Raw genomic sequence first — 14,015 nt, 5'->3', positions numbered from 1 at the left:
ACGCTGAGCTGCAATGTCTGCCGAGGTCATGGGTCAGATTTATATTTTAGGTAGGTTCATAGGGATGGTCTTGGGGACAGAGCAAGGGGTGTTAGGGTTCAGCTACAAGAATGTCCAGGTTGGAGTGCCCTGCGGTCAAAGGCCAGTGATCCCTATGAACAGATGTTGAATCGGCAAGCACCGCGAACAAAGACAAGTGAGGATAAGGTCTGGTAAACCCCCAGGTTGGTCAGCGAGACCCCCCAGGTAGGTGGGTCCAGGGATCGGAGATCAGTGTGGGCAGGGGGCAGAAGGCACAAAGGCTTGTGAAGACCCCTAGGTTGGTGAGTCTAGAATTCAGGGTCTCTTTTTTTCTTTATCAATCTTTTTATTAATTTTTAAAAAGTACATATGTACAAACAAGAGGAGAATTATCTCAAATATCTATATCGATAACAATACATATAAAAGGTAAAATAAACATTATCAAGATCATACATAATATTAAACTAATAGTATACAATAAAAAATAAGATCATCAATTCTCCTCTTATCATTTCACAAAAAGAAAACAAAGATAAAGAAACTTTTATAATTTTTATATATTAAAAAACCCCACTATTCTCTATAAACAAAAACAAAAAATAAAAGAAAAAGGAAGAAAGGGGGACTGGGCAGCCCATATTGAGAGTAAAAGCAAGAAAAAAGAGAAACTTTCTGATCAAATCCAAAGTTTCGAGAAAGTAACTGGAAGAGCAATAAATCAAACCATATGAAAATATTGAATAAAAGGTCACCAGGTTTCTTCAAATTTAAAGGATGTATCAAATGTCCGACTTTTTATTTTCTCTCAACTTAGACAGGACATAATGGAGGAAAGCCAATTAAAAAAAAAACAGTAGGTGGATTAGAGTCCTTCCATTGAAGCAAGATGGCTCTCCTAGCCAATAAAGTTGTAAAAGCTATCATCGGTTGAATGGAAACAGGAACATATCCTGCTTCCGGTGGAATGATCCCAAAAATTGCTGTAAATAAATTCAGTTGTAGGTCCAAATTCAAGACTTTTGATAAAGTTTTAAAGACATCTTTCCAAAAATTATCTATCTTGATACAAGACCAAAACATACAAGTTAAAGTAGCCACATCTGTCGCAAATAGGATTAATATTGGGAAAAATACGGGCTAATTTATCCTTTGATATATGTGCCCAATGTACTACCTTGAACTGTATCAAGGAATGAAGAGCACAAATAGATGAGGTATTTACCAAATGAAAAATTTTATCCCATTGACTATCTGAAAGTGACTCTTGAAATTCCAATTCCCACGCACCTTTAATTTTATCGTTGGATACCTTTCACAAATTCAATAACCATTTATAAATTATATTTATCAGTCCTTTCTGAAATGGTTTAACCTGAAAAAGAGTATCTATCATATTGGGTGGATAAGCAGAGGGAAAATTTGGAAGTAAACTACGTATAAAATTCCTAATTTGTAAATATCTAAAAAAGTGTGCATTAGATAAGTCATATTTGTCCACTAACTGAGTGAAAGACATTAAACAATCCCCCATAAACAAATCTAAAAAAAGTTATTATTCCTTTGGTTTTCCAAATTAAAAAGGTCTGATCGGAAATTGATGGTTTAAAAAAATAATTAAGATGGATTTTACTAGAAAGAACAAAGTTATTAAACTCAAAAACTCTACGAAACTGAAACCAAATTCTTAATGTATGTTTAATAATGGGATTGAGGTCTCAACTGCCAATCGTAGAAAGCAAAAAAGGAAGAGGAGCTCCCAGTAAAGAGGCCAAAGGATACCCCTTCACTGAGTTTTTCTCCAAATCCACCCATAAAGGACAGTCATGTATGTCTGGATAATGAATCCAAAATGAAATATATCAAATATTAATTGTCCAGTAATAGATTCTAAAATTTGGCAAAGCCATACCATTATGCTTTTTAAATTTCTGCAATAGGGGTTTACTCAATCTAGGATTTTTATTATGCCAAATACGAGATCAAATTTTAGAGTCCATTCTATCAAAAAACCATTCAGGAACAAAGGAAGGGACTGCTTGAAATACATATAAGAATTTCGGTAGCACTATCATTTTAATAGCATTAATTCGACCAATTAATGATAATGTTATAGGAGACCATTTAGAAAATATTTGTTGCGTGTATTCAATTAATGGAAGAAAGTTATATTTCTACAGGTCCTTAAAATTTTTGGTAATTTTAATACCAAGATAAGTAAAGTTATTTTTAGCAATGCTAAAAGGAATTTGATCATATTGATCCAAGTAGTTATTAATAGGAAATAACTCACTTTTGTGCAAATTTAATTTACATCCAGAAAAACTACTAAATTCAGAAAATATAGATAACATAGAAGGAATAGATTTCTTAGGAGCTGAAATATAAACTAACAAGTCATCTGCATACAACAAAACCTTGTGCACTTTATCCTGGACCAAAATTAAATCTTTCTAAAACCTCGAATAAATAAGACCACTCCACCCTATCAAAGGCTTTCTCTGCATCAAGGGAAACAACACATTCGGATTCTTTATCTGGAGAGGAATGAATAATGTTCAATAATCTCTGAATATTAAAATGTGAGTATCTATTCTTAATAAATTCAGTTTGATCCTTAGAAATAACCGTAGGTAAAATATTCTCGAGCCTGTTAGCCAAAATCTTAGAAAGAATTTTAGAATAACTTAATAAGGAAATTGGTCTGTAAGAGGCACATTCAGATAAATCTTTTTCTTTTTTGGGAATTAATGAAATTGATGCCTCATAGAAAGTTTTCAGAAAGGTCCCAAGGATATAGAATCAGTGAAAATTTGGCATAAATGAGGTGTAAGTATTTCAGTAAAAGTCTTAAAAAATTCTACTGTAAATCCATCTGGTCCCAGAGCTTTACCTGATTGAAAAGAGGATATAGCCCTTGCTATTTCCTCTCGAACAAAGGCAAGTGAGGGTAAGGTCTGGTAAACCCATCTAAATTATTCATATCTTGAATAGAAATTTTGGGTATATTCAATCTTTGCAAGAATCTATTCATAAAAGTAGTATTGTCTGGAAAATCAGATTTATAAAGGTTAGAGTAAAAATCCAGAAATACCTTATTAATTTCCTGACAATCTGATGTTTCAGTTCTATCAATTCTTCATATTTTCAAAATCTGCCTTCTAGCCATAGTTGCTTTAAGTTGACCGGCCAACAATTTACCTGACTTACCCCCATGTATCTAAAAGTTGCTGCTCAATGGGAAAAGTCAAAAGCAAGATCATGCTGTGTTTGAAGTTCCACTCTTTCCTTATATAGATCTTCACTAGGAGTTACTGAATAATCAGGGTCTCATCTTCAGCAAAGATTGAAGCCCGAAGTCAGTGAGTCTGGAGCTCATGCCACGATGGCCAAAGCCCTGGGTCTGCAGGTCCATTGAGGAGGTCGACGGCCAGATATCTGCGAGTCCACTGGAGGATGGAGGTCCGGAAGTGGCCTGTCCTGGGGTTGGAGGCCTATCTGTGTGTGTGTCGGGGTGGGTGGGTGAGTGGAAGGGAGGAAAGGGGCTAGGCCTGCTCTTGTTTCATTTCGTTTTTGTTGCGCTGTTCTGCTGAACATATTGGGCATGCTGTGTGGCACCAGAATGTATGGCAATACTTGTGGGCTGCTCCCAGCACATCCTGAGGTTGTGTTGGTTGTTCACGCAAACAAAGCAGTTCACTGTTTGTTTCGATGTACATGGGATGGGATAAACAAATCAAGCAGAATCTGACACAATGGTAGAAGCCCCACCAGAAGGTCTCTGTACCTCACATCAGGGTCCCTGAACCCCCACCACAGAACCTCTCCCACCCCGGAGACAAAATATAAACTGAACACAGGGGGACGCTATTTCGCTTATTGGGCCCTGTCCAGCCCCAAAGAAGAGTGATCCAAACACTGTCCTCGCCTATTGTTCCCTGTAGCTCATTCTCTCTCATCATGTTCCTTCAAACCCCACCCCACCTATCGCCTTATCTACACACTTGGGGCAATTTACAGTGCATCAGTAGACTGGAATTACTATGTCCAGGAAAGCCTTCTGCAGCATTATGTAGATAGCCCTACTAGAGGAGGCAATACTGAACCTTGTATTAGGAAATGAGGCAGGGCAAGCAACTGAAAGGTCAGAGGGGGAGCACTTTGGGATCACTGACCATAATTCTAATAGTTTTAAAACAGTTATGGAAAAAGATAGAACTAAAAGCCCTAATTTGGAGCACGACAAATTTTGAAGGAATTAGATGGGAACTTGTATTGCCTGGATTGGGGAGCATGCCTTATGAGAATAGGTTGAGTGAACTCGGCATTTTCTCCTTGGAGCGACGGAGGATGAGAGGTGACCTGATAGAGGTGTATAAGATGATGAGAGGTATTGATTGTGTGGATAGTCAGAGGCTTTTTCCCAGGGCTGAAATGGCTAGCATGAGAGGGCCCAGTTTTAAGGTGATTGGAAGTAGGTACAGAGGAGATGTCAGGGGTAAGTTTTTTACACAGAGAGTGCTGAGTGCGTGGAATGGGCTGCCGGCGGTGGTGGAAGCGGATACAATAGGATCTTTTAAGAGACTTCTGGATAGGTACACGGAGCTTAGAAATATAGAGGGCTATGGGTAACCCCAGGTAATTTCTAAAGTAAGTACATGTTCGGCACAGCACTGTGGGCCAAAGGGCCTGTATCGTGCTGTAGGTTTTCTATGTTTCTAACTTGAAATAGTTGGGTTGGGAGAGACCACTGTCAGGTAGAGGAACATCTGGCAAGTGGGAGGCTTTTAAATATGAGATAGGCAAAGTTCAGGAAAAGCATATTCCTGTTAGTGAAGGGCAAGATTGGCAAGGTAGGAATATCAAGGATCTAGTCAGGAAAAGGAAGGAGGTATGTCAAGGCAACTGGGATCAGTGAATCATTTGAGTTACAAGGGGTATGGGAGCACATGAAAGACATCAGGAGGGTAAAAGAAGGGCAAGCGATATCCTTGACAAATATGCAAAAGAGAATCCCAAGAGATTCCCCAAGTATATTCAGAGAAAAAGGTGAATAGAGTGTCCCCTTCAGGATCAGAGTGAACAACTATGTGTGGAGCATTAATGGACTGCAGATACTGGAAGCTAAAACAACCCACCAAGGAGCTGAAAAACTCAGTCGGTTAATCAGCAGCTATGGGGGGGAATAGACCATTTCGGGTTGAGTCCCTTTTAGGTGCAAAGAATGGAGATAGCCAGAGGGGAGATATACTTTTCCTCATTACATCCTTGCTCTTAATATATTTAGTAATTGGTTTATACAGTAGTCACATTCTCTGAGGTACATTACATTGTAAAGGTTTTGTTTAAGGTTTCATGCATAATTACACTGAGGTTGTACAAAAGGAGAACAGAGAAATTGCAGGAGAGGCTGACAACAAGGTGCAATGCCACCACAATGTACAGTATATTGGGAGATTAGAGTTCATTTTTAGCATAAGAGGTTCATACAAAGTCTCGTGATGGTGGAATAGAAGCTGTCTTTCAGGCTTTTGTATTTTCTGCCTGAGGGGAGGTGAGAATCCTTATGCTGGATGCTTTATCAAGTCAATGAGAAGTGTAGATGGTTTCCTGTGTTTTCTTGTGGTCTTGGGTATACATGACACACCAAGCCTTGATGTATCCAATTAGGATGCCTGTACTCACAGAATCTCTTTGATCTCACCTGTCAGAGATATTTCGTGTCTTCCTTTTGTCCTCCTGACTTCCCACTTAAATGTACTCCTACATCCCTTATACTCCCAAGAGATTCCACCTGTCGATATTCCCCAGACCAGAACTTCTGTATCCCTTGTTGATCAAGCCACTCCTGCCAGCTTTACCTTCCACTCTGACAATAACGTGCTGGTCCTGGTCTCCCCCGATCTCATTTTTAAAAGATTCCCACTCCCTAGGCCTCCCTTTACATGCCAACAGCCTCTCCAGATGCCGCATTTTTCCAGCGCCTTACCAAGGTGCACCCATGGGTCTGCCACACTAACCAGATTCCCTTACCAAGATGGTGTCTACACCTTTGTATTCCCAACAAAATTGCTGTACCAAGTTGAAAATACAGGAGAGTGCTGTTATTGGAAATCTTAAATAAAAGATCTTGAGGACAAAATTTGAAGGTTCCAGCAATATGTGCATAAAGAATAACACACACTAAATTGTGGAGGAACTCAGTAGGTCAGGCAGCATCTATGGACAGAGTCAACATTTTGGGTCGAGACTCTTTAGGATGGGAAAGGAAGTGGACAGAAGCCAGAATAAGAAGGTGGGGAGGGCAAGGAGTACAAGCTGGAAGGTGAAAGCTGAAGCCCAGTGAGGGGAATTGAAGTGAGAAGCTGGAAGGTGCTTGGTGGAAAAAGTAAAGGACTGAAGAAGAAGGAATCTGGTAAGAGAGGAGAGTGAACAATGGGTGAAAGGAAAGAGCAGAGGCACCAGAGGGAGGTTATAGGCAGTTGGGGAGAAGAGAATGGGTACAAGGGGAACAAGAATGGGGAATACATTCTCTTTGCATTTAAAGAGGGTGTTCCTTCATTGCCCACTCAGCCGCCTCCTTTACAACGATGGCACCATTGCCAAATCAATTCCTTTATCAACATGGCAGCAGCCTAATTTCACATGGAGATGAGAGGATGTACAGAAATGAGATATACCAGCTATTTGAGCCATTTCACAGCAATAACTTTGCACTCAAAGTCAGTAAGATGAAAGAGCTGATTGTGGACTTCAGGAAGGGTGATACAAGGGAACACAACCAATACTCAGAGGGATCAGAATTGGAGGGAGTGAGCAGCTTCAAGTTCCTGGGTGTCAAGATCTCTGAGAATCTAACCTGGTCCCAACATATCGATGCAGTTATAAAGAAGGCTACACAGCGGCAATATTTCATTAAGAGTTTGAACAGATTTGGTTTGTCACCTAAAACACTCAAAAACTTCCACAGATGTACTGTGGAGAGCATTTTGACAGGCTGCATCACTGTCTGGCATAGGAGGGTGGTACTACACAGAATGATATACATTTAGTCAGCTCCATCTTGGGTACTAGCCTCCGTAATATCCAAAACATCCTCAGAAAAGCGGCAAACAACAGGAATTCTGCAGATGCTGGAAATTCAAGCAACACACATCAAAAGTTGCTGGTGAACGCAGCAGGCCAGGCAGCATCTGTAGGAAGAGTCGACGTTTCAGGCTGAGACCCTTCGTCAGGACTAACTGAAGGAAGAGTGAGTAAGAGATTTGAAAGTGGGAGGGGGAGGGGGAGATCCAAAATGATAGGAGAAGACAGGAGGGGGAGGGATGGAGCCAAGAGCTGGACAGGTGATTGGCAAAGGGGATATGAGAGGATCATGGGACAGGAGGTCCGGGAAGAAAGACAAGGGGAGGGGGGACCCAGAGGATGGGCAAGGGGTATAGTGAGAGGGACAGAGGGAGAAAAAGGAGAGTGAGAGAAAGAATGTGTGCATAAAAATAAGTAACAGGTCAGAAAAGCGGCGTCCATTATTAAGGACCCCCATCACCCTCTTCCCATTGTCAGGAAGGAGGTACAGACGCCTGAAGGCACACACTCAGCGATTTAGGAACAGCTTCTTCCCCTCTGCCATCAGATTCCTAAATAGACATTGAACCCGCGAACACTACCTCACTTTTTTATATTACTGCATTTCTGTTTTGCACTATTTTTAACTGAACTATTTAATATAACTATATATACTTACTGAAATTGATTTGCTTATTATTTTTTTCTATATTATCATGTATTGCCATGTACTGCTGCCGCTCAGTTAACAAATTTCCCCACATATGCCGGTGATATTAAACCTGATTCATTTCATTCATGAGCCCATCTGTCAAATCGCCGGGCAGCGGGAGGAGCAGTTGTGCGCATGCGAATAGTTCCAGGTGTCCGCTCTACGCCTGCGCTGCTTCACCAAGATGGCGGTTGAAGCTTCGGCCCCTTCACCAAGGTGGCGCCCATGACCGCCGCTCTGAGCCCCTCACCATGAGTTGTCCAGTCGAACTGAGGCTCTGCCGGAACTTCCCGGCTCAAATGCACCCGCTGCAGATCCTCATTCCCCAGGCCACCTTTGCCGCCCTCAGTCCGGGGCCCGGTCCAGACAGCGGCACCGCCTGTGTGTTGTCACTGCATTCCGGGCATGGACGTGGGCCCGCGCTCTTTACCGCCGCCTCCGTCATCGAGGATGAGCCCCCGAGGGAGGCGGGAGCGCCCGGGATCCGAGATGACGGCGTCGCCGGGGCCGGAGGGGAGGGGGTCACTGAGCCCACGGTCCACAGTGAGGGGGTTCACCGGCCCGGAGCAGCAGGGGAGGCAGTCACTGATTTCAAGGCGAGGGGTACGCAGATCTCCGGGTCTGGAGCAGCAGCAGAGGGGGTCACTGAGTTCAGGGTACAGCGGGAGGACCTTCTCGGGCCCCAGAGTGAAGGGTTGAGCCCCAGTATTGGGCCATTCCAGATATACACCAGTAAGCTCTTTCCTGCACACTATGGGCTGTGGGTGAGTGAGGACGAAACCTTGGGGCAGGGTGTGGAGGCGGGACTGGTGTCCCCACAGCATGGCGCCCCAGCCCTACTGCGGGCCTCCTTGGTGAGGTTAGTGCCGAGCTTAAACCGGGTGGTCCTGGGTGCCCGCACTAGAGTCAGCCTGCGCTGGGCAAGCTCCCCTGCGTTTGCCAATGGGCTACTGGTCCTGGCCTGCCAGCGGCAGCCGGTTCTCCTGCGGCAGGGTGACGCTCCCATTGTACCTTACCACCCCTTACTGGGTGAGGATAGTGAGACGGTCCTGGCCCGCCTTCTGGAGCTGGTGGTCTTGGAGTGTCAGCCTGTGCTGCAAGGAGTCCTGACTGTGTCCACCTGCCTGCTGCTGACTGACTTCAGGGAGCCTGGCGAGCTGCCCCCAGCACAGCCGCTCCACCTGTTGCAACCACTCTGTCTCTCTGACTTCGCCCACTACGCCCGTGGTCTCTGGGCCTCAGGGCTCAGTCTGGAGCCTGATAGGCCCACTGATTTCCTGTCCATCCTGCAGGCCTTGGAGTGCAGACTGGAGGTGACGGTGGCTGACCTGCTGGGCCTGGCCTCAAGCAGTGAACTGAAGCTCGGTGACAGGGCCTTGGACCTGGACAGCTGTCTTCTGCTTAATAGGCGGACCCTGTACCGTCTGGGCCTCTTCCACTGCCAGTGGGTCCTTGTCTCGATGCCAGAGCCACCTACAGAGGTGGAGCAGCTCAGGTCGGAGCTCGAGTCTCCTAGGCCGGAAACAGGAGTTCAGGGGCAGAGCAGTGGCTGGCGGCCAGCAACTGAACTCCTGGCCTGTGTGCTGGTGCTGGAGGGGGGTGAGGGGGCCAGTCTGGAGCTGGGGCAGGACATGGCAGCAATCTCCCACACTATGTGGTTCAACATCTCCAAGGGGGCCCCAGTGCCTACCTCCCACAGAGCACTGAGAGTCAAGGTAGGTGCATTTAAAATTTACTGAAATCTTCAGGCTAGTCCTGCCCTGACCCCGACAGCACCTCGCATTGACTTCTGTAATGTTCCATCATCTTCAGCCATGGATAAGTTAGCAGGTCCTGCTGAAACGTATTCCAGGCTTTTGAGGGAAGCAACAGAAGTTGTTCTGGAAGATAAATCATAGAGTCAAACCGCATGAAAATGGGCCCTTCAGCTCAGCTCATCCATGCCAACTGGTGTTGCCCAGAGAGCTAGTCCCACCTGCCTACATTTTGCCCATAGCCCTCTAAACCTCTTGTATCCATGTACTTATCTAAATGGCTTTCAGATATTGCTAATGTGCCCACCTCAACCCCGTTCCAAATACACACCATCCTTTGCATGAAAAACCTGCCCCTAATGTCCCTTGTAAATCTCTCGTCCCTGATCTTAATCCTTTTTCCTTTGACGGAATGAAAACATGTAGTCATTTTCCCAAAGCTGTTGGTGTAGGAAGTTATAGAGATGGAGGAGGTCACTGTGTCCTTGGTGGAATGAATCCCACAGATGGCTGTGGAAGCAAGTCGTGGTGTATTTCAAAGATTTAAAGGTTCATTTGTTATCAAAGCATGTATCCATATATAACTCTGAGATTTGTCTTCTCCAGATAGCCACAAAACAAAGAAGAAACATGAGTTGTTCAGAGAGAAACTTCAAACCCATCCCACCCTGCAAAAAAAAGACCGGCGTCCCAATCATCAACCCCCCCCCCGCACAAAACAGAACAGGATCATCGATTCACAAAAACAACCCCTACCCTGCAAAAAATACTGACAGAACATCAACCCCCAAACACCCTCCCCTCGCGCAACAGAACAGAAAAGGAACAGGTGATAAAAAAAACACAGAATATAAAAACAGTAAGTCTGAAAAAGTACATAAATGCAGTAGTTCAATCCATAAAAAACGCGGAACCACGATACCATCCCGTGGTATCACTGATGTTCATCGAGAGAGGGGCACCACATGAGGCAGATAGGCCAACCAGCACGCCATAGCAAACCACAAAGCAATAGGCCACTCTCAGATTCCTTCTCCAGCAGCAACCAAAACGAATCCAGTCAGCACTGAGCTTTCTCTTGCCTTCTGCATTTAAGGCAGATATGCAAAATTATTTGTGGCTTTGAGATATAGTTAGACCATAAGGTATAGGAGCAGAAGTAGGCCATTTGGCCCATCGAGTTTGCTCTGCTATTCAATCATGGGCTGATCCAATTCTTCCAGTCATCCCCACTCCCCTGCCTTCACCCCATACCTTTTGATGCCCTGGCTAATCAAGAACCTATTTATCTCTGCCTTAAATACACCCAATGACTTGGCCTCCACAGCCGCTCGTGGCAACAAATTCCACAGATTTACCATCCTCTGACTAAACTAATTTTTCCGCATCCCTGTTCTATAAAGACGTCCTTCAATTCTGAAGTCATGTCCTCTTGTCCTAGAATCCCCTACCATGGGAAATAACTTATTCATATCTAATCTGTTCAGGCCTTTTAACATTTGGAATGTTTCTATGAGTTGAAATCTTTTCCCAATGGCAGAAGTGTCCAAAGGGTATAAATTTAGACGGGGGGTGGGGGGAGTGTAGAGGGTGCTTGGAATCTCAGATGGAAAGCCTGAGAAGTTAATGGAGCCACAGAATCTCACAACATTTAGTAAGTATCTGGAAGGCTAGGGACTGACTGCTGATAAATGGGATTAGAATGAATAGATTCTTATAGACATGATGGACCAAAGATCTTGTTTCAGTCTGTTTGACTAAGATTCTTGGATGTCTACACCAAGATCCCATTGTTCCAAGGGTCACACCATTCATTCTGTGTATCTATCCTAATCGGTCCTTCCCAAGTCATCCTTCACGTTTTTAAGTGTTCAAATTCTGTCTGACATTTCTCTGCTCATTTTACTAACTCATCAATAACATGTAATCCAAGACTGTCCTCATTAGCAACAACACTACGAATCATAAACAAGAGAAAATCAGATGCTGGAAATCCAAGCAACACACACAAGATGCTGCAGGTCAGGCAGCATCTATGGAAAAGAGTACAGTTGCCGTTTTGGGTTGAGACCCTTCAGCAGGACTTGTCTTGGCCCAAAATGTCAACTCTTTTCCATAGATGCTGTCTGGCCTGCTGAGTTCCTCCAGCGTTTTGTGTGTGTAACACTACAAATGTTTGTTTTCTGATTGACTAATCGTACCTCACACATTCACAAACAAGGGTCCAAACACAGATCCCTGAGGGGTACCAATCACAAACTCAACCCTCCACTATCATCCTCCATATCCTATGGCCAAGTGCTCTGTTTCCACTTCCCCCTCCACATCTTCTCTCACCCCATGCACTCACATCCCACTCTCGCTCCCTCAATAGAATATGCCCTAAAGGTATTTTTTCACTGTTTCAGCGCTTTTACCAGGGGCCAGAATTGCAGAAGGGGCTGGGGGAGAGTCATTCTGAACTGTGCGAACCTCCTGTGGCAGAGGAACTACACGTGGAGGTGGTGCACTCTCCCACCTATGACTCACGGGCAAACTATGATGGACTGATCTTCCAGCACTTCAGAACCTCCAGGTGGGTGTTCAAACTTTGGCCCTGAGTCCTCCTGTTACTGGGCATCCTGGAGTCTGCCATTCTCAGTGACATTCTGGATCCCTGAGTCAACATCCTCATGGTTACTGTTGATGCTGGTGCCCAACACGCCTGCTACTTGCCTCTTCTCCACCCAGTGAGGTGGCAGAACTGTCCTCGGATGAGGAATGTCCACCTGTCGGCAAATACCCAATCCATGAACACTCAGTTCCTCGGCCATGCTTAGTAATACTGAGCTTTCTGCTTCCACCACAGGTTGGTGCACGTAGGAGCTGTGCTGTGTGTGCAGACCAGGGGCAAGCCAGAGTTTATTGAGAGCTGTACTGAGAGGCGAGTCGGGTAAGGGTCGTGCTGCAAGTGGAAACCTGCCTGTACCTGTTTGCCCATGTCTCTGTGTGCCCGTCTTTGTCTGTTGCCTGTATGGCCCTCTCTCTGCATTTGACTGTGTGTCCATGCATGTGTGTCTGTTTTTCATTCACCCACTCAGCAGCCGCCAGTCTGTTAACTTTTTGTCCTGTGTTTTAATCTCTCCTTGCTCTCACTGCTCCCTGCCTTTGGAGTTTCATCTAGCCCTCCACTCCACCGACCAAAGTATTGATGCAGGAGCTAGAAGCCCAGTGAATAAAACAGTACGGGGTACAGGGCCCATCAAGTTTAAAGTGAGCACGAGCAGAGGCATGGTGAATAAAGGAAGTTCAGTAAACAATCACGAAGAGTTCAAACAGGAAATAATTCAAACAGGTAGCAGGAAATTTCAGTTCCCTCAGAACAGGGCAGTAAATAAGCTAATTGTAATAATGTTTCAAGAATACTAATTCTTTTAACTGAACAAATCTGGTAAGTAGAGGCAGTTTTGCTGAGAGCCATGTAAAGCACTTCCCGTGTTCTGGACCATAAGTGATCATTTCTCTAACATCGATTTCTCTAACCGCTGGTAATTTTTCCTCCTCCTTTCTTTTTCTATTCACCATTCTGGTTCCTCTCTCACCCCCTTCTCTTCTCACCAGCCTACCACCTCCTTCCCCTTTTTTCTCAACTTTCCTCTGTCCTCTTCTATTAGATTCCTTCTTCTATAGTACTTTACCTCTTCCAACTATCATCTCCCAGCTTTCTATTTCATCTCCTCTTCCCCACCCACTTTCCTTCCCCCTCCTATCTCCTGCCAGCTTGTACTCCTTCACCTCCCCCCTCTTGCTTTCCAGTCCTGATAAATGGTATCAGTCCGAAACATTGATTGTTAACTCCTCTTGAGAGGTGTGTTGGTTTCTCCAGCATTTTGTAAGTGTAGTCAGTGTCATCATTTGTAACTCACACACCATAGGGGATGTGGACTCTTTCGGTATGGGTATCAAAAAGAAGAGGGCATAGGCTCGAGGTGAGAGGAAGGAGTTTTAAAGGGGACTCGAGGGATAAGGTTTTCTAACACTGTGATTGATATCTGGAACTCATTGCCAGAGGAGATGGTGAAATCAGATACAGTCAGTACATTTAAGAAGCATTAATATAGGTATTTGAGTAGCAAGAGATATGCTTCAAATGTGGCAAGATTTATGTAGTTGGAAAGGTTAGCATGAATGTGCTGGGCCAAAAGGCCTGCTTCTGTTCTCTGCAACTCTGACTGAGAAGGAGGAAAAAGTGATGGGGGGGGTGAACAACATTTCAGTGCTGGGGAGAGGATGTTCTGGGACAGCTGTAAAAGTGAGTTCACATACTTGGTCTGATCTACATTTATTCACGTCCTGTTATAGGAAAAGCATCGATAAACTTGAAGGAATGCAGAGGAGATTTACAGGGCTGCTGCCAAGACTTGGGAGTGTGAGTTAGGGAGAGGTTGGCCAAGGAGCATAGGGGATTGAGGGTCATGTTGTAG

The 14,015-nt window shown here is 44.5% G+C and overlaps 1 protein-coding gene across 1 annotated transcript in view; it reads left to right on the top strand.

Annotated features, from left to right (window-relative positions):
- Positions 1–7,963: 7,963 nt before the first annotated feature.
- The window catches only part of pex6 (peroxisomal biogenesis factor 6), a 50,443-nt gene continuing 44,391 nt past the window's right edge, over positions 7,964–14,015 (top strand). Inside the window, exons 1-3 of the mRNA XM_072249178.1 lie at positions 7,964–9,513; positions 11,961–12,127; positions 12,401–12,484. Coding sequence (XP_072105279.1) covers positions 8,050–9,513; positions 11,961–12,127; positions 12,401–12,484 — 1,715 coding nt within the window. The 5' untranslated portion in view covers positions 7,964–8,049. The remainder of the gene's footprint in view (positions 9,514–11,960; positions 12,128–12,400; positions 12,485–14,015) is intronic.

This window comes from Mobula birostris, chromosome 2 (genome assembly GCF_030028105.1).
Source record: "Mobula birostris isolate sMobBir1 chromosome 2, sMobBir1.hap1, whole genome shotgun sequence".
NCBI classification, from domain to species: Eukaryota; Metazoa; Chordata; class Chondrichthyes; order Myliobatiformes; family Myliobatidae; genus Mobula; species Mobula birostris.
This window is presented reverse-complemented; position numbering and strand designations above follow the sequence as displayed.